Source organism: Microplitis mediator, chromosome 1 (assembly GCF_029852145.1).
Source record: "Microplitis mediator isolate UGA2020A chromosome 1, iyMicMedi2.1, whole genome shotgun sequence".
Taxonomy (NCBI): Eukaryota; Metazoa; Arthropoda; class Insecta; order Hymenoptera; family Braconidae; genus Microplitis; species Microplitis mediator.
Genome location: NC_079969.1, coordinates 6,434,025 through 6,455,712, shown reverse-complemented (window position 1 = coordinate 6,455,712; position 21,688 = coordinate 6,434,025). Strand labels below are relative to the sequence as shown.

The 21,688-nt window shown below is 29.8% G+C and overlaps 2 protein-coding genes across 2 annotated transcripts; one reads left to right on the top strand and one right to left on the bottom strand.

The window, feature by feature from the left end:
• The first annotated feature begins 1,485 nt into the window (after positions 1 to 1,485).
• LOC130664650 (U1 small nuclear ribonucleoprotein C) lies at positions 1,486 to 3,773 on the top strand. The gene is made up of 2 exons (XM_057464669.1): positions 1,486 to 1,645; positions 3,161 to 3,773. The coding sequence occupies exon 2, from the start codon at positions 3,166 to 3,168 to the stop codon at positions 3,670 to 3,672; it is 507 nt and encodes a 168-aa protein (XP_057320652.1). The 5' UTR covers positions 1,486 to 1,645; positions 3,161 to 3,165; the 3' UTR covers positions 3,673 to 3,773.
• Positions 3,774 to 5,306: 1,533 nt separating this feature from the next.
• LOC130667594 (uncharacterized) lies at positions 5,307 to 9,638 on the bottom strand. Its single transcript, XM_057469268.1, has 3 exons — positions 9,391 to 9,638; positions 8,828 to 9,317; positions 5,307 to 8,767 (listed from the first exon to the last, which is right to left on the bottom strand). The coding sequence occupies exons 1-3, from the start codon at positions 9,499 to 9,501 to the stop codon at positions 7,272 to 7,274; spliced, it is 2,097 nt and encodes a 698-aa protein (XP_057325251.1). The 5' UTR covers positions 9,502 to 9,638; the 3' UTR covers positions 5,307 to 7,271.
• Between the last annotated feature and the right edge of the window lie 12,050 nt (positions 9,639 to 21,688).

Genomic DNA, 21,688 nt, shown 5'->3' with positions numbered 1-21,688 from the left:
TTTCAAGATTTTGTTAAAAGTTTTGTCAAAAGTAAGTACATCTCAACCCTGGTGGAAATTTTTCGGAATTTTCTCTGAAAAACTCAGTTCAAAGGTTCTAAAAACTTTTTCAGAGTTTTTCAGAGAAAAGTCCGAAAAATTTCCACCAGAGAAACAGTAAAACTTAATACTGATAATAATATTTACACTGTGAAAAATTGGGAGCGAATACAAATTTATTTAAATCCGAATTCACTCGGAATTCTGGAATTTTTTAAAAATTCACACCGCATACGGAGTAAATTAAGAGTTTGTTTTTCAGCGAAGTGATTTCGTAGTGATCTAGAGTTCATTTAAATCCGCATTCACTCTGATTCAGAGTTTTAATGTCAAAATAATCTTCTTCCAGGAGTGAATTTCACTCCGAACCCGAGTTTCAATATTTAAATAAATTCTTCATTAGAGTGAATTTCATTCTAAGGGGATTACATAAATAAACGGTACTCCGGATTTAATTCACGTTCGCACTCCGCTATTTTTTACAGTGTAGTAAAAGTATTGTTTGAAAATTTAATTCTTATGGAATTTTGTTAAATATTTTTATTTTTAAATTCGAAGCGTTGTGTCAATATACGTATGGAACTGTTAAATTTTTTGAATTTCTTAACTTCCCGCTTATAAAATTTAAAATTAGAACAATGATAGTTTTAGTTTCTCAGTACAATTTTTCGAGTTGAGTTTATAAGAATTAATCACAATAATTAGTCTAAGTAACGAACAATTAATTTTTTTTTTCGAATGATTTAAATTTTTCTCACGAACCTCAATAATATTTATTATATTGTGTCAGATTTTAAATATTTCCCGGTAAAAAAATAAAAAATTTTCAAATAAAATAGACAAGTTTTGGTTTCGCAGTATAATTAATAATTATAATTATTTTATTATAAAGATATAGTCTGCAAAAAAACTAATAGTTGTACGGTGAAATAAATAAATAAATAAATAAATAAATAATTATTGTAAGTAACAAATAATTCATTTTTTAAATTTAATTATTTGAATTTCCAACATCAACCCTAACAATATTTATTGTTCCAAAAACCATGAGGGTAAATTTAGCAGACATAAGATAATTTTTTAACAACGTATAAAAAAACTAAATAATTAAAGTAATAAAATTTTAAAAAATTCATGTCCTGATTTTTGAATTTTCTAAACGTGCATTTTTTTATTTTTATTTTATTTCCTCATTTCAAAATTTAAAAAATTGTCAGATGTTTGCTAAATTTATGGTCTTACAAAAATCATTTAAAAAAATTCATCGATAGAAAATAATTTTTTAAAAATTGCCGCGCAAACAAATATAAGCATCTGATTGGTCTTTAAAATTACACCAATGAAAATGGTTTAGTATCATATATATATTGTCGCAGATTGAAAGTGTGTAAAATTGCTTACATGAAAATGAACCTCAACTCTCAACAGAAACTGAACTCCGATCTCTGATGTCAATTCAGTACATGCGCAGCACTGAGTGCACGATACACGACAATAAATAAAAGTGTAACCCAGAAAAGAGTGCAAATAATATAGAATATATATAAATAAAATAAAGTTGCTATTTTATTACTTAAAGTAAATATCTTATAAAATTATAACCCAAGTAAGTACACAAAAATTTTAATTATACTTAAAAATTTTATTTTTTGTCGGCTCTGAAATTTTCAAACCGTCTAACCTCAAAATTTTTCTTTTAATTTCATAATATCGAATTACCAGACGTCTGATAATTTTAGTATTTTTATAAACAAATTATTCATGAGTAAAATATAATTTTTTTTTTAATTCCCAAAAATATTTTTAAAAATTTCTTTACTAAAATATTTTATTTGTTGATAAAAAAAAAAAAAAAAAAAATGTCTGAACTCTGTTTGATTTTTTTTAAAATTCAATGCAATAAAAAAAACTAAAAATATGCATGTGTAGAAAATTAAAAAAACTAAAAGTGCATTTTTTAAAAATATTTTTTTTTCATAATTTATTGTTTTGAAAAAAATCCAAAAATTATCAGACCTCAGATGACTTCAGTATAATTTAAAAAAAATAATTTAAATTTCTAAAAAAAAAATTTCAACAAGTGTTAAATAATTTTAAAAATCCTATGGTTATTTCGGAATAATTATTTTTAAAAATACATAAAATAATTACAGTAACAAAAAAAAATTGTCCGATGTCTTCTATTTATGAGTGTGAATGTAGCAGACATCAGGCAAATTTAAAATTATAAATAAATGGAGTAAATAATTAACGAGCAACCTGAAGTCACTATGTGACTGCCCAAATATCACTATTAAATTTATAGAATACGCAAAAAAAAATTTAATTTGCACCAAGAAATTTTATGCATTATCAATTAAATACAAAAATTGTCTTGGGGCGAAAAAAGATTTTTTTGGTCAAGAAATAATTCTTGCACCGAGTAATTTTTTCTAGTTCTAAATAAATTTTTGTTTTCAATTCACAATGCAAAAAATTTATTGGGGTAAGTAAAAATTTTCTTTAAGCGAGTAAAGATTTTTTGTGTCAATGAATCCTTTTTTTTTCTATGCACACTTTTTTGGCTTTGAGAAGCTTTCTAAAACCAAAAGGGAGTAGAGAAATCTGTCCCTTTAGAATAAGTAACACGACATAAATAATATAGTGATATATTCAGTGACATTCAGTCATATTTAGTGACAGAATAATTAAAGTATTAATTTATTTAAAGAAAATAAATACGATCGTCTTTTTTCTCACGTAATTTAAATGTAATTAGAATGATATAGGTAAATCTATTTATCTGAATACTTGGCAATTACAAAGAGTTTAAACTATGAAAAGGCACAAATTCAAGTCAAGACTTATCTAATGACACCAATTACAATAACATTAACTAATTCCATCACATAGATATGGCGGGAACAAAATTTTCCTTATTCTCTTAATAATATAGATTAAATAAAATTTCAAAAAAAAACGCATTTAAAAAATTTTGAAATTAATAAGTGCATTTTTTATAAATATTTTTTTAACAATTATTTACTCTATTTATTTATAATTTTAAATTCTTTGATGTCTGCTACATTTACACTCATCTTCTATTTTTATTTTTACAATAATTTTTTTTTTATTTTAATAGACAAAATGCCCAAGTATTATTGCGACTACTGCGACACATATTTAACCCACGACTCACCAAGTGTTCGTAAAACTCATTGTCAAGGACGTAAGCATAAGGACAACGTTAAATATTTTTATCAAAAATGGATGGAAGAACAAGCGCAGCATTTAATTGACGCAACGACTGCAGCATTCAAGGCCGGTAAAATAGCATCTAATCCATTCGCAGCGAATAAGGGCGCAGCGATACCTCCACCACCTAATCTAGGACCCAGACCGGGTGTGCCACCGCAAGGACCGATGGGCATGATGCCCCCACCTGGAATGCATCCTGGCGGGCCTATGGGACCAGGAGGCCCTATGATGATGGGTCCTCATGGACCCATGCCGCCAATGATGGGCATGCGACCTCCAATGATGGGACCTAACGGACCCATGATGATGGGACCCATGGGCCCTATGACTCAAATAAGACCGCCAATGAATGGCCCGCCTCCTCCTATCAGTGCTCCACCACCAATTAAAAAGTAATTTTTTATATCTACTCTAAGGATTTATTATATGTATGAGTGTTTTGAAAGTATTGTTTCAATTATTTTACATAAATTTTGTAAATTGATGAAATTTTTTTTGTTTTAATTTATATGGAAATTAATGAATAAATAAATCAATTCATTAACAATATTTGTCTACTAATTCAGTGTAATTAATTTTTTTTTTCAATTAATATTACGGCGGAGGATCTATAGTAAGTTAAAAACAATAATAAAAATAATCCGCTTACAAATACACTAGTAATCTTTCGAGTAAAAAGAAATTCGTTTGAAAAAGAGTCGAAAAAAGTTCGACATGTGAAACTTTTAAACTTGAGACAGATTAGAACTTCGAGTATAACTTTCTTTGAACTTTTGAAATTTTTATAGCAAAAAAAAAAATTATGTTGTATTTTGTATGAGCGAATTTTTAGTCAAAAAATAATCTATTTAAAACATTGTAACGTTCCCGTCGATTTTATATTATTGCAATTAAGTCTTCGGTAACAACCATTAGCTGTACGGGATAACCCAGAGGCCAGCTGGACAAACAACCCAGCAAGAGAAAAAAAAAAAAAGTCTTCGGTAATTCCGTTGGAAAAATTTTTATCCAACGGAGTAATTGATGCATGTAAGCCAATTCCGCGAACTACATCGCGGTCCGAAGGCAAAACTCATGGTGTTCACCAGAGTAACCTGAGATGCGACGTTGCGATGTTTAATGTTTACATTCAATTGTACTTTGAGCAGCCAGTCAGCCGATAAACATCTTATGCCTCCGCCGTATGTCCGGAGACCGACTGGCTGAAATCAAGTTTTGAATTTTTTAAATATTAGATCTTCTTATAATTTGAATGTTTTAATTTACTTCTCAAACCCCACAAAATACATCGAAATTAGAGAGAGCTCAGCAACAGGTGCACCTGTGGTCGACTGACACCCTGCCGCCACCCACCTGGTAATTTTTCGTGAAACTAGACTTTCCATGCAACGACATATTTCTCAAAACAGATTTTTATTACATTGTACCTTCGTTCCGAAAAACTTCTCACTAGAAATCAATAGTTCCATAAGAATAAAAAAAAGTTCCAAATTAGAGATTGGCGCAACATTATTTAACAGACGAAAAATAGTAAATACCCATGAATCCCAACAGGTCCTTGAAGGATTTTGAAATAGTAGCTCAACAAAAAATATATCACTCGACTTAAATTAAAGGAATTATTGACCACAACATTGATAGAATTTTTGTTTGTTTTTTATTTAATTGATTTATTAGGTAACAATCATTAAATATTATACATTTTCATAACCCAACAATAGAAATATCACTTTTAAATAGATTATATGATGTGCTCATCGATAGTGGATCGATAAATTTCCTCAAACAATTAATGTATACATGACGGTAGTTCAAAAGAAGTCTTGATGGTATGAATGTTTACTTTCATCCTTCAAAAAGTGATTAAGGTATGGTGTGAAAAATAAATTCTCTCCAAGTTTGAGTTTAGAAAATTTTGAAATTTTCCCGCGTCTTCATAAAATTCTTATTTTAAGGTAAAATCGTTAGAAAATTACTTATTTTATAGGTAGTAAATTTTGTTTTCCAAAATAAAAAATTTAAGGCAATGAAACACTAGATTGTTAAAATGGTTTTTAGATTTTGAAAATTCTTGAGCGACCTCTATTGAATTAGAATTTTAAATCAAACATGGTGTTAATTTTTTTCGTTTACCAAACTCAAGCTTTTTGAAGGCTGAAAAAATAATTTTTTTTTTCCACCCTCATATATATGTATGTAACTAAATATTTTTATATGGTTATTAAGAAATCACACGACAAAGAAAAGTTTTCATAAGAATTACATCTAATTTATTCCATCGAAAACATGAAAAATTTCGAATTTTATATCCCTGATTAAAAAAGTGAATTGAAAAGGATTGAAAACGATGAGAAATGAATCCTTTCGAATACTTTCTATCCCCCAAGGAATTCATTTTGACATAAAATGAATACTTTTCAATCCCAAAATAATAAAAGAATTTCAGAACTTCCGAGGAATTGAAAAAGATTCAAATGAATTGATATTTTTAATCTTTCTGAATCCTTCTCAATACCTAAATAATCCGTCATTTCGGATCAAGTGTGGGATTGAAAAAGATTGAAATGAATTGAAATTTTTGAATCTTTCTGAATCCTTCTCAATACCTAAATAATTTCACATTTCGGGTCATGAGTGGGATTGAAAAAGATTGAAATGAATTGAAATTTTTGAATCTTTCCGAATCCTTCTCAATACCTAAATAATTTCACATTTCGGGTCATGTGTGGGATTGAAAAAGATTGAAATGAATTAAAATTTTTGAATCTTTCCGAATCCTTCTCAATACCTAAATAATCTGATATTTCGATCAAGTGTGGGATTGAAAAAGATTGAAATGAATTGAAATTTTTGAATCTTTCTGAATCCTTCTCAATACCTAAATAATTTCACATTTCGGGTCATGAGTGGGATTGAAAAAGATTGAAATGAATTGAAATTTTTGAATCTTTCTGAATCCTTCTCAATACCTAAATAATTTCACATTTCGGGTCATGTGTGGGATTGAAAAAGATTGAAATGAATTAAAATTTTTGAATCTTTCCGAATCCTTCTCAATACCTAAATAATCTGATATTTCGATCAAGTGTGGGATTGAAAAAGATTGAAATGAATTGAAATTTTTGAATCTTTCTGAATCCTTCTCAATACCTAAATAATTTCACATTTCGGGTCATGAGTGGGATTGAAAAAGATTGAAATGAATTGAAATTTTTGAATCTTTCCGAATCCTTCTCAATACCTAAATAATCCGATATTTCGATCAAGTGTGGGATTGAAAAAGATTGAAATGAATTGAAATTTTTGAATCTTTCCGAATCCTTCTCAATACCTAAATAATTCCATATTGGAAGGTATTGAAATGATGAAAGATTGAATTCTTTTCAATACTTTCGAATTCCACTTTGGAATTGGAAAGTATTCAAACGATCGAAATTTCAATTCCATTCAATACTTTCCAAAACCGCCGAGGGATTGAAAAGAATTGAGATAATTTTCAATACTTTTCAATTCACTTTTTTAATCAGGGATATCTTATTGAAAAGTCAATCATTTTAACTACACACAATATTAATCAATGGATATGCGAGTCAAACAACACAACACGCAATATTTAATTACTCAGTTCAAGGACAGCAAAAGCAGAATTAAATATTTTATAAATTCATAAAATATAAACCAAATGTTGTTTGTTACTACTTTCATGATTAAAAACTAAATGACTTTTTACGAAAGTTTGTCCGGTTGGTATTATGGAATGTTATGCTAATCAAATACTTAGGAAATCGCTTGACCAATGCTTCATAAAAATTGATTTTAAAATGATAGATTAAAGCTCAAGACTTTGATTAAATTATGCAAGGGACCCTGTATTTTATCTCGGCTTTGATAAGTACTCCAAATATCCGTTAATCATCCAGATGTCAAATTGAATAAATCAATAAATGAATAAAGTCTTACAAAAGTCACACAATTTTACATCAGAACGAATATACTTAAACCCGTGTTTCAGCAAAGGCAGTTTGTTTATTGATCAACGCTAATTTTCGCCGTACTTTCATTCGCTTCATTTCTAATTTTTGTAAGCGTTTGTCATATGATTCCGTCATTTTTTTGAACACTATTTCAAAAATAAAAACAGTGACTGTCCACATTAAGCTCAATGTACCGAAAATATAAACTATTCGAAAATCTTCAAACTGTAATTGATCAAATCCATTTTTATATGATTCAATTCTAGCAGCTAATTTCTTTTTTCTTTTTAATTCTTTATACCGTTTAAAACGTTCGGCGTAATGAATGTGGCCGGTTTCAAAAAGATTCATTGCTGCTTTATCGATTTTGTTTTTCAAACTCCAACGTTTACGACTCATAAACACGTTGTACGATTTGAATAATACGTCCTTTGAAATGTATAAGTCGTTGCCTAATGTAAACTCACGATACTTATAAGCAAATATACAAGCAGCTAAAGAATCTTTCATAACTGAGTCAAATTCCGCAAATCCAACTTTTAACGGACTTGACATATTTACCGAGAGTGAATCATTAATGGGATAAGAAACATTTACTGGAATCGAATCATTCATCGGAACTGGATCGATGAATGTGACTGTATCAAATATCAGAATTTCGAGTTGTACTGAACCTGCATAATCTCTCGTAATGTAGTGGTAGCATTGACCATAATCAATCGAGCCTTGCTCATACAAGTATTCCTTATCAGAATCACTTGACCACAATTGTGTCTCGGCTATATAATCGCGGATTTTATCGTCGAAGAAGACTTTAAATTTATTGGAATGTAAATCATCTAAATTTTCAACCCTACGGTAACTCGGTTTTGCCAGCATTGCCATGAGTTGAGCCTCTAATGCCGGATTAAACATCAACATAAATAAAGATGAGGATAGAAAAGTAATACGCATAAACAAACGTTCTATGGGTGTCCTCATCCCCATATTCAATACCAACAACAACATATCGAAAAAGGTTGCAACAAAATTGAACTTGTTATTGACTAGAATAAGTATAAAAATACTAATTAGAATAATAATCGAGAGTATCAGAGTTTGATAACTAAACATATTGTCAGCGATTTGGTCAAGGATTGGAATAGAACGTGAGTTTGTTACTATCATGTAGCCTTCTTCCGAGTAGAGAGGAATAATATCGAGATATTCGTAATAAAATCGATCGAGTGGTTGTAATTTCAACCATACATCGTAAGTATCGTTATTAAATAATTTTTTAGTTCTGACAGAGTGTGGAACATCATTAAATATATAATAGCTCATCACCGGTGTGACATTCACCATTAAAAATATGTTTTCAAAAACGAAATATGGGTTTCCGATTTGCCAATTGAGTGCTTCAGGTGTAAATTCATTTGATGCAAGATCACCTATTGAAGTCTGTGCATAACCTTTTACTGGGTAACCGTCCAGATTTCTGGTTTTGTCAAAATGATAACTTTGACACAATTCTGAATCTGTAACATAAATTTAACATTTAAGAAAAATATAATCACAAATTGAATGCAGTACCCTACCGTTTTTAAATGACTGCCTATACAATGTCCATCGATTATCTTTCGATTTCTTCTTAACTCTACTCCAGGGTTTCGGTGCTCTATCAGTGTAGGGGTTAAATGTATACACCAACGTACTTTTGTTGACTTGATCTCGACAGACGTAAAACGATCCAAGGGCTTCAATATCCCACACCATCCTCAGAACTTTCATTGCCTTCCCACAGTTTTCACCAGCAACGAAAACCATTGACTCGACGTTCCAAATAATCGACGATTTTATTTCGTGAAGAAGAGCTTTTAGTTTTTTATCAGACTCTGCTGATATAATGTACGAGGGATGATTTGGATAGTGCCATTTCATCACAGTTGACTCGAAATCACTATCGATCGTTACAATGGACGCGTTGACCACTTCGATTATTGAAATTTCGAACATGATGTCAATCAAGTTAACAGTTATAACCGCAGGGTTCAATTTATCAGGAAAGCACAGCTCAAGTAGTTGTTTCTGTTTAAAAATCGGACAATAATTATATAATCATACAAACCAATTTATTGTATTCGTATAAAATGTAAATTACCGTATCATTGTGAAAAATTTCCAAATCAGTTGGTGCTGCATCACTTTTATCAATATTGTCACACACAATGAAGCTTACAAACAAACACAAAATAACAATTTTTTTCCACATTTTTATACTGATTTCAATGAAATTAAAATTTTAAATTATCAAAAGTTCGAAACTTTTCAAATAATCTTAACTTCTTTTTAAGTTATTGTTTCAATTTCAAGTAAATTATAGAACGAATTGAATCACTGAATGCTTGAATAGCTTCCATGTATATCCACTTCAACTTATTGCTCATAACTGACAACTCAATAGTATCATTTGCTGGAATATCCACTTCATTAGTTGTTAAGGATACGTGTCCGTACATGAGGATCTCTTCGATTTTTCGAGCGCGCCAATGAGTCCTCGAGAAGTATATGACGCATGTTATTAAAAGTATAGCGCATTAGCATCATACTCATATACTTATTATAGCAAAACAAATGTATGTATATTACATAGTATTCAATTTACAGATAAATAATTTAAAGATTCATTTTTTCCCAGCATCAGTAATCGTAAAAATTATCTTAAAAAAATATTTGCCCAGAACTGGGCGCCACAGAATTCAAAAATATTTAACACTAGTCCATTAGTCATTATATATTTTTCTTTCGAATAGAAGTATATATTTTTTTGCAACGTTGCAAGTTGATTGTTACTCAAAACCACTTTCATTTATTAGTAAACTATTGATTTACAGAAATATAGAGACTGGGGCATGATGGCACCAATTAACCGAGTAATTATTTGTTGTGGTTTTTTAATACCAGTTACAAATTTTTTTGCTATTACAAAAATTTATCATTATTTTACAATAAATTTAATTGAATAAATTTTGACTATAATCACTTATTAAGTCTAATAAATCTCAGGATCAACTTCAGAGTAAAATCTGAACGCGATCACACTTGATTTTGGTGATTTTCGACACAATCCGCTTGTGTTAATTGACTTTATTGGATTTTATGTTGAATGCGATGGCACATACGATGGACCGGAAGTATACACATCAACATCAGGCATTTGGTTTTTGTTTTAAAATAATCTACATCAATAATAATAATGATATAGAGATTATATTATCGGACAATATTTAAGGTAATAACACCGAACGGTGTGAATGACAACACTCATACCGTGATACAAGTATACACCGCTTGATACTTCACGCTGTCAATTCACACCAAATAACCCGTGTAATATCCTCGGAGACCATTTTTACACCAAAAATTATCTACGGTGTATTTATAATTTGTCTGATCGATATGTATTCGGGTGAATGCAGAATTTTATTCCCTCGGAGTAAAATTCACTTCGTCGCTGAGGAAAAGGGCGAAAGTATTGATATTATTTATGAAAAAACTTTGCGGAGCGAAATAAAAAGGAAAATAAATTTTCGAATTGAGTAACTTAAATATAGTGTAGCATATTTACAATTAAAGAAAAATTTTCTAGTCATTACGAATAAATAAAAACATGTTTATATTATATATATAAATTTATTTAATATTAAAATAACGGATCGAAGCAGATTCGATTTAGCATAAAATCTACAATGACATTGACACGATAGAGAAAAAAAATAATTTTTCAAATGTAATTTTTTTAAACGGATGTTATTTGATGAGAAAAACAATTTTGATAATTTCATCCAAATATCTTAAATAAATATTTCAAGATCTAGTTGCTTAATTCTTATTGACCATAAATAGTTAAATTTTTTCAAGATTAATGAAAAGTACTAAAAATTTTAATGTTCATTTTATGCATCAATTTAACATGGGCAATATGTAGGTCAATGTATAATTTTTTTTCTGAAAATCAATTGGCTCCAATAGCAACATAATGCGCAGTTTTTAGAAACAGTGAGACGACCCATGTAACAATTTCCAGTACAAGTCGCTGGTCAAGGCACTTTTCTCAAGAATCTTTTGATAGATTCTACATAGGCTTGCTCAAGATGTCGTACAGAAGTTGATCTTGTGAAAGTCTTGCGTAAAGCCTGGTCTCAAATCCACTAGTTGTCTATGTCTTTATATGACTCTGTATCTTGCTGCAGACACTGGTCCACAGATTTATATTGCAAGCCTTGTGCATGACTTGTTTAAAAACTTTGTGTAATGTTATACTTCAAGAATTGTACAAGATTCTTGAATATATCTTGCTCAAGATGTATTGATACAGTTAACTTGAGCATATCTTGCACCAGAATCTATCTGCAGATGCTTGGGCATATCTTGCGCCAGATCTGCTCAAGACGTGTCATATTACACTGTCTATCTCACTCTTGTCTCTCTCACTTTATCCCCTCCATCGGCACACGTTACCAGAGCTCAGTGGTACTCAATTGAAGTTATAATCGGATAGAAAAACATTTTTAATCCGGAGTTCATTTGCAAAATTAGAAGCGCCGTAGTAATCACAAGTAAAATTTAATTCATAACCTATAATAAGATATGTCTTTTGATCGATGGTTTGATTTTAATAAAATTATTTTTTTTAATTTTTTTAAGGATAACACGAAAAATGAGATGAAATTCGATAATGAAATGTTTTAAATTTTTTTTTTTTAAATTGTAATCAGTTACTTTGATACTAAAATACAGATATTGATTGTTACGAACCCGGTATCATTCATTCCTTATACATGTATATTAGGGTGGGTTGAAAAAAAACTTTTTTTTTCGTTTTTCTTAGCATGGGGGTAGAATTTGTACCTTATAAAAAAAAAAAATTTTTCAAGAAAAAAAAACATTTTTTACTCAACATTTTGAGGTGGCCCACTCGTTTTTAAAATAAATAATTGATCAAACGGGGTAGTCCCAACGAAAAAATTTACATGGTGTTCCAGAATCTGTAGGGTGTCCCCTTGAAAGCTAATTGTAAGTCAGAAGTTGAAAAAATTTTTTTCCTATTATTTTTGTAATTTAAGTAAAAAATCCAAAAATGAAATGCATTTTCTTTTTAATTAAAATGAAAGTGAAGTAAAAAAAAATTACGTTCGACAATTATTAGATATTTTCCACGCTTTTGGACAAAAAAAAATTTTTTTCGTTGGAACTACTCCGTTTAACCAATTATTTATTTAAAAAACGAGTGGGCCACCTCAAAATGTTGAGTAAAAAAATTTTTTTTTTCTTGAAAAATTTTTTTTTTTTATAAGGTACAAATTCTACCCCCATGCTAAGAAAAACAAAAAAAAAGTTTTTTTTCAACCCACCCTAATGTATATATGTGGGTACGCACATATATATTAGAGTGTTTCAAAAAATCGACTTTTTTTTTTTCACGAAGAACATTGAAAAATCGACAGAGTATCCCTAGACAAAGACCCTGTTAAAATATGAGACCTTAATACTAATATTTAAAGGTGGCCATTCACGATTTTCTATTTTCCATTTAAATAACATGGGGAAAAAGAAATTTTAAGTTTGGAATTTTATACCTCGGCGATGGCTTATTGAACAGATAAGTCCAGGATTTATTTTTGTAGGGAATTAAACGCTCTACAAAAAAAGTTTCTTATCAATTTTTGATAAATCCATCTATTCAAAAGTTATTGGAGCTCGAAGTCAAGTTATAATAAATTTCGAGATCTTTTTACTTTTCCGGCGAAACTATCAGACTTATCACAAAATGTTATACTGTCTTTTTTGTTAACAATTTTATTCTCTACAAATAATTTCCGTTAAATTTTTTCAAATTCCACATTATTTTTTAGTTATTTTCGTTTTAATGTCGAGCTCTTGAAATCGATCAGAACACTAATTTTTTAAGAGCTTGGCATTAAGAGTGTAATTGAAAATTTAAAAAATTTATTTTCAATATAATAAAAGCAAAAAAAAATGATCAATATCTGTATTTTAGTATCAAAGTAACTGATTTCAATTTTTTAAAAAATTTTAAAAACATTTCATTATCGTATTTGATAAACGGAGAGAATTTTTCGATAAAATTTATCCTGCAATTTAGAGTAAGCCTGGGCTGAAAAGATAATAAATACGGAAAAAATAACAACAGATTTGTTTTGTTTTATTTTTTATTCTTTTTTATATAAAAATTACTTGAAATTGGGTGTTTTTACCCCATAATTGAACACTATCTAGAAACGGACGAGTAATTGTTCATGCAGGCCCAGTTTGATTCACAATTAACGAGTAAAATTTATTAGATAATATTCCCTGTGTAGAATTTTTCGTGTTATCCTTTAATAATTTTATTAAAATCAAACCATCTATCAAAAAACATATGTTATTATAGGTTATGAATTAAATTTTACTTGTAATTACTACGGCGCTTCTAATTTTGCAAATGAACTCCGGATTAAAAATGTTTTTCTATCCGATTCAGTGTTACCAGATGGACTCATCTACTTTCCCCTAAACGCCCGCGTAAAATCCCCTAGATTGAAATAAAATCCCCTAAATTAAATGACTGAAATTATCAGACGTCTGATGACTTTTTGAATTTATTTTTTTTAATAAATAAATTATATAAATATAATTTAAAAATTTACAGGTGAAAAAATTAAAAAAACTTGAAGAACATTTTGGGTGTTGTATAGCCGCCAGGTTGACTATAGCGTGAATAGTTCTTTTAATTCGCCCTTCGGAACTTGGAGGCGTTCAGCTCGCGGAGAAATGTGTAGGATTTAAAAGCGCGCGATATTACTGTTGAAATTTGAATTAGGTTTTTAATATACTAGTCGGAATTAATATTGAATATGAATTAAATTAACTCGTTCAATTTAAATAAAACTGTATTATTTTATTTATATATTTTACACAAAAAAGACGAACTTTATAAAATATCGTTTCTAAATTACCAACGTTCAAGTTGGTTACCACGTTTGGAATCATTCTCTATCCGAATCTTGAATCCGCTTGTCCTTCGTCTTCTCCAGCGATCCCCTTTTTAGAGAGGGGGTAAAATGAATAGTGAGGGTGTTTTCGTGTGCTGCTGTTGAGTCCCACTGTCACTCGCTTTCATCCCCTCTCAAAATGAGTGAGTCCATGCAGACTTTGACGTCACAGCAGCTTCAATTTCCCTGGACTGTCGCTGCCATGGAGTCTCGCCATATTGTCTGCAGCTTAGTCCCAGCAAAATAATCCCTTAATTGTTTTAAATATTTTGGGAAAGTTTTGCCAACAAGAGGATTACAGTCATAAAAATATGGAATTAAACATCTGGCAAAGGATCCTCGTGGGTTTTCCCAAAATATTCATTTATTTTATACTCTAAGTGACCATTACAATACTTGTATTCTTATTTTAGTTTTTTATTTTGTATCTTATATATTTATATCTAAGGTTTTCGAAAATTCCCGCCTATAAATATAATTGTTTTGTTTCATTTTCTATAAGATGGTCATAGAGAGCGCTGTGTAACCCGTTGGCTACACAACATGGGATAATTTTTTTTTATAAAAATTTATCTCTTAGAAACTTAAAAAATTTATAAAATGTCTGCTGACTTTAATATCATTAAATCAAAGATCTTATAATTAATATTGTAAAGCTTGTTGAAGAATCAATGTACTATACATTGTGTTTAGAATAAAATATGTTTAATTATGATTAATAATACATTAAAGTCTTATTGTTTTATTAGTTTAAAATTTTTTTCCGAAAAAAATAAACCATTTTTTAGTACAGGTGATAAGAAAGTATGAAAAACATATTTTCATACGAAACTTAGTATAAATAACAAGTTGTATTATATTTTATAAATTATTTAATAGTTAAAATCTTTTAAAATTTTTCAATTATTGTTTAAAACTCTAATAAATTATTTAATAGGTAAAATCTTTTAAAATTTTTAAAACATTGTTTAAAACTCTAATAAATTATTTAATTCAGACGAGGACGCTGTTTAACATGTGGACAACGATTATTTGCCATTTTCCTTTTTTTTTAAAGAAAATATGTTTTTTTATCTATAATGAAGCATGTTTGTAATTCTCATTGATAATTTATTAAAAAAATTTTAAAAATTTCTGTTCTGAACTGAAATCGTTCTTCGTTCATTTTTTTCAACTTAAATTTAAGGAAGTTTGTAATCCCCTGATCAAATCCCCTAAAAAAATGTTTCCCCTAGATTTCCCACCAAGCCGTCTAAAATCCACTAAATTTAGGGGAAAATCCCCCAACCTGGCAACACTGATCCGATTATAACTTCAATTGAGTACCACTGAGCTCTGGTAACGTGTGCCGATGGAGGGGATAAAGTGAGAGAGACAAGAGTGAGATAGACAGTGTAATATGACACGTCTTGAGCAGATCTGGCGCAAGATATGCCCAAGCATCTGCAGATAGATTCTGGTGCAAGATATGCTCAAGTTAACTGTATCAATACATCTTGAGCAAGATATATTCAAGAATCTTGTACAATTCTTGAAGTATAACATAACACAAAGTTTTTAAACAAGTCCTGCACAAGACTTGCAATATAAATCTGTGGACCAGTGTCTGCAGCAAGATACTGAGTCATATAAAGACATAGACAACTAGGGGATTTGAGACCAGGCTTGCGCAAGCCTTTTACAAGACTGTTATATGGGGATGAACGCGAAATAGCATAAATAGTTTGAAATAAAAGCTGAAACATGTAACGCATTGATTGACAAAAGGACACGTATCCTTTCCCATTCCCACTATATTTCATTATTTAATATATTTTTATTTGTTTATTTATTTATTCTGTCGTTAGTTACAGCTAAAAAGTCAAAGAGAATAGACGCGCGTATTCCGCAGATCATTCCGCGATTAAATATTTAACTTTAGTAAAAAAAATATTTTAATAATGATGATGTTCTTAAAGTTTATTTTTTTATGTTTACTATTTGTGAATTTCGTCGACTGCGGTGACAACAAGGAGTCTCAAGAATCAACGAATTTGTCAGATTTTCAAAATGATACGGTAATTAATCTATTGTTAATTATAATTTAATTTTAATTATAATTAAGAGGAAGGTTTGGGCAGAGTAAAACATGATTTTTATGAGAAACAAAATTTTTTTTTTTTCTAAATGGTTAGTTACAAGTGGTCAGAAAAAGTCGGACAAGTTGATCGATCCATTCGATGCTTGCAATTTAAAATTTTCAGTAACAAAGAAAATATTTTTTTTTCAAGTGTTTGATTTACTAGAGAATTTAAAAAAATTGACTGAGGGAAAATGAACCCGATCGTTAGAAAAACATTTTTTTTTTTTCAAATTGAATGTAATCACTAATTATAAGAAATAAAATTGCTTACGCGGTAAAAAATAGATACTCATTTGAATTAAAATCTAAATAAAACAATAAGAATATTATATAGTTGAATAATTTTTTGATTATAGAAATTAATGGCTCGTTTGGTACTTATACTAAAAGTACTGAGAGCGTTCCCTTCAGTTAACACAATACCATTTCTATACCCCACCGTTAGATAAAGAACAAGCTCTTAGTAGTCTGACTATAGATTTACTAGTTAAGTGATTGATGATGGATATTTTGCATAATTGATTATTACATTTTTAAACAGAAATAACTACTTGAGCTGTGCTTTCCTGATAAATTGAACCCTGCGGTTATTACTGTTGACTTGATTGACATCATGTTCGAAATTTCAATAATCGAAGTGGTCAACGCGTCCATTGTAACGATCGATAGTGATTTCGAGTCAACTGTGATGAAATGGCACTATCCAAATCATCCCTCGTACATTATATCAGCAGAGTCTGATAGAAAACTAAAAGCTCTTCTTCACGAAATAAAATCGTCGATTATTTGGAACGTCGAGTCAATGGTTTTCGTTGTTGGTGAAAACTGTGGGAAGGCAATGAAAGTTCTGAGGATGGTGTGGGATATTGAAGCCCTTGGATCATTTTACGTTTGTCGAGATCAAGTCAACAAAACTACGATGGTGTATACATTCAACCCCTACACTGATAGAGCACCGGAGCCCTGGAGTAAAGTTAAGAAGAAATCGAAAGATAATCGATGGACATTGTATAGGCAGTCATTTAAAAACGGTAGGGTACTGCATTCAATTTGTGATTATATATTTCTTAAATGTTAAATTTTTGTTACAGATTCAGAACTGTGTCAAAGTTATCATTTTGACAAAACCAAAAATCTGGACGGTTACCCAGTAAAAGGTTATGCACAGACTTCAATAGGTGATCTTGCATCAAATGAATTTACACCTGAAGCACTCAATCGGCAAATCGGAAACCCATATTTCGTTTTTGAAAACATATTTTTAATGGTGAATGTCACACCGGTGATGAGCTATTATATATTTAATGATGTTCCACACTCTGTCAGAACTAAAAAATTATTTAATAACGATACTTACGATGTATGGTTGAAATTACAACCACTCGATCGACTTTATTACGAATATCTCGATATTATTCCTCTATACTCGGATGAAGGCTACATGATAGTAACAAACTCACGTTCTATTCCAATCCTTGACCAAATCGCTGACAATATGTTTAGTTATCAAACTCTGATACTCTCGATGATTATTCTAATTAGTATTTTTATACTTATTTTAGTCAATAATAAGTTCAATTTTGTCGAAACCTTTTTCGATATCTTGTTGTTGGTATTGAATATGGGGATGACGACACCCATAGAACGTTTATTCATGCGTATTACTTTTCTAGCTACATCTTTATTTATACTGATGTTTAATCCGGCATTAGAGGGTCAACTCATGGCAATGCTGGCAAAACCGAGTTACCGTAGGGTTGAAAATTTAGATGATTTACATTCAAATAAATATAAAGTCTTCTTCGACGATAGAATCCGCGATTATATAGCCGAGACACAAATATGGTCAAGTGATTCTGATAAGGAATACTTGTATGAGCAAGGCACGTTTGATTTTGGTCGATGCTACGACCGAATTCCCTAGTAGAAATGTTCAATTTTTTACTCGATTAAGTCTAGTATCTGGCTAGCGTTCATATCTAGTAACTGGCCAGCAATCTTATCCAGTAACTGGCTAGTGAAACTAGGTAAAAACTGGAAGTTGCGCCACCTATAACTGAATCGTAAACATTGGTCACACTGATGTTCTACTTATACTAGTGTATGTGTATGTTTATTTTTTCACTTTAACCTGTAAGTTGAATAATATTTAGTAAACATCAAGAAACAATACAAATAATTAACAAAAAATAAAAATTGTGTCTTTCAAAATAAAAATAATCGGTAATATATTTTAAAAAATGGATGAAGTTAAAAAAATCGACACAATAAACGAATTACGGTTGTGGGCAATCAAAACAAATACTCCAGATTGTCATCTGGACGAATTATTAAAAATTTTACGAGGAGTTATCCCAGATTTGCCAATGTGTGCAAAAACATTTCTAAATAAATGCAGTGTATCATTTGAAAAAAATAAATATCATTTTTATTGTTTTATGTTATGAATGTTTCTCGTTTTATATTTAAAAATATAATATAATAAATTAATAAATAAATTTCATAACTTTTCCGTGTATTATTATTATTATTATTATTATTATTATTATTATTATTATTGTTGTTGTTGTTGTTGTTATTATTATAATTTTTAATTGTAATAAAATCAATATTTAAACTCAATAACCTCAAGATCAACAAGAGTCGCCATGTTTTATTTGCTATCTAGTAAAACTGGCCAGTTACTAGACAGTTACTGGTTATTATACTAGCCAGTTCCTAGCTTAAGTCTAGTTAAACTAGCCAGTTACTGGCCAGATACTTGATTACGTTTCTACTAGGGTTACGAGAGAACATCATGATCCGGTAGAAATCCGTAATTTGATATTTGATACACTCCCGTTTATCGATCCAGTTCCGATGAATGATTCACTTTCAGTAAATGTTTCTCTTCTGATTATGATTCCCGTCCGATTAATATGTCGAGTCAGATGAAGAGCGTATTTCCGGAATATGATTCAGTTACGAAAAATACTTTAGCGGCTTGTATATTTGCTTATAAGTATCGTGAGACTGCAGTAGGCGACAATCTATACATTTCGAAGGACGTATTATTCAAATCGTACAACGTGTTTATGAGTCGTAAACGTTGGAGTTTGAAAAACAAAATTGATAAAGCAGCAATGAATATTTTTGAAACCGGCCACATTCATTACGCCGAACAATTCGAACGGTATAACGAATTGAAAAGAAAAAAAAAATTAGCTGCTAGAATCGAATCATATAAAAGTGGATTCGATCAATTAGAGTTTGAAGATTTTCGAATAGTTTATCTCTTTGGTACATTGAGCTTAATGTGGACGGTCACTGTTTTTATTTCCGAAATAGTGTTCAAAAAAATCACCGAATCATATGACAAACGCTTACAAAAGTTAGAAATGAAACGAATGAAAGTACGGCGAAAATTTGCAATAATCAATAAACAAACTGCCGTTGCTGAAACGCGAGTTTAATCATTCGTTATGTTGTAAAATTGCGTGACTTTTGTAAGACTATTTTATTTATTGATTTATTTAATCTGACATCTGGATGATTAACGGATATTTGGAGCACTTATAGAAGCGGGATTGTAAAGTACAGGGTTCCTCGCATAATTTAGTCAAAGTCTCGAGTTCCAATCTATCATTTTAAAACCGATTTTTATGAAGCATTGATCAAACGATTTGCTAAGTATTTGATTAGCGTAACATTACATAATACCAACCGGACAAACTTTCGTAAAAAGTAATTTAGTTTTTAATCATGAAAGTAATAACAAACAATATTTGGTTTATATTTTATGAATTTATAAAATATTTAATTCTGCCCGTGCTGTCCTTCAACTGAGTAATTAAATATTGCGTGTTGTGTTGTTTGACTCATATATTCATTGATTGATATTGTGTGTAGTTAAAATGATTGACTTTTCAATAAGATATATAAAATTTAAAAATTATTAATCGCCCGTTGGCACAAAATTTAAAAATTTTTATGTTTTCGATGGAATAAATTAGATGTAATTCTGATGAAAACTTTTATTCGTCGTGTGATTTTCTTAATAACCATATAAATATATTTAGTTATGTACATATATATTAGGGTAGCTAAAAAAAATGATTTTCTCAGCTTTTACCCTTCAAAAAGCTTGAGTTTGGTAGAAGTAATAAATAATTACCACGTTTGATCTAAAATTTTAGCTTACGAGAGGTTGCTTAAGAATTTTCAAAACCTGAAAACGATTTCAACAATCTAGTGTTTCATTGTCTTAAATTTATTATTTTAGAAAACGAAATTTACTTTCTATAAAATAAGTAATTTTCTAACGATTTTACCTTAAAATAAGAATTTTATGAAGACGCGGGAAAATTTTAAAATTGTTTGAGCTCAAACTTGGAGAGAATTGATTTTCCTCAACATACCTGAATAACTTTTTGAAGGGTGAAAATAAAAATTCATACATCAAGACTTTTTTTTAGCTACCGTAATATACACTGAAAAAAATAATCGCTAGCTGCTAGCGATTTTTTTCTTTAGCAGCTAGCGATTTTTAATCGTTAGCTGCAAGCGATTATTTCGCTAGCGGCTAGCGATTTTTCCTTTAGCAGGTAGCGATTAAAAATCGCTTGCTGGAAGCGATTATTTTTTTTAGTCTATATATTAATTGTTTGATAAAATTTATCGATCCACTATCGATGAGCACATCAGATAATCTGTTTAAAAGTGATATTTCTATAGTTGAATTATGAAAATGTATAATATTTAATAATTGTTGCCTAATAAATCAATTAAAACAATAACAAACAAAAATTCTATCAATGTTGTGGTCAATAATTCCTTTAATTTAAGTCAAGTGATATATTTTTTGTTGAGTTACTATTTCAAAATCCTTCAAGGACCTGTTGGGATTCATGGGTATTTACTATTTTTCGTTATCATCAGTTAAGAAGAAATCGAAAGATAATCGATGGACATTGTATAGGCAGACATTTAAAAACGGTAGGGTACTGCATTTAATTTGTGATTATTTTTTTCTTAAATGTTAAATTTTTGTTACAGATTCGGAATCGTGTCAAAGTTATCATTTTGACAAAACCAAAATTCTGGACGGTTTTCCAGTAAAAGGTTATGCATGGAATACATTCGATGATCTTGAATCAAATGAATTTACACCTGAAGCACCCAATTGGCAAAACGGAAACCCGTATTTCGTTTTTGAAAACATATTTTCAATGTTGAATGTTACACCGGTGATGCACTACTGTATGATTGATGATGTTCCACATTCTGTAAGAACTAAAAAATTA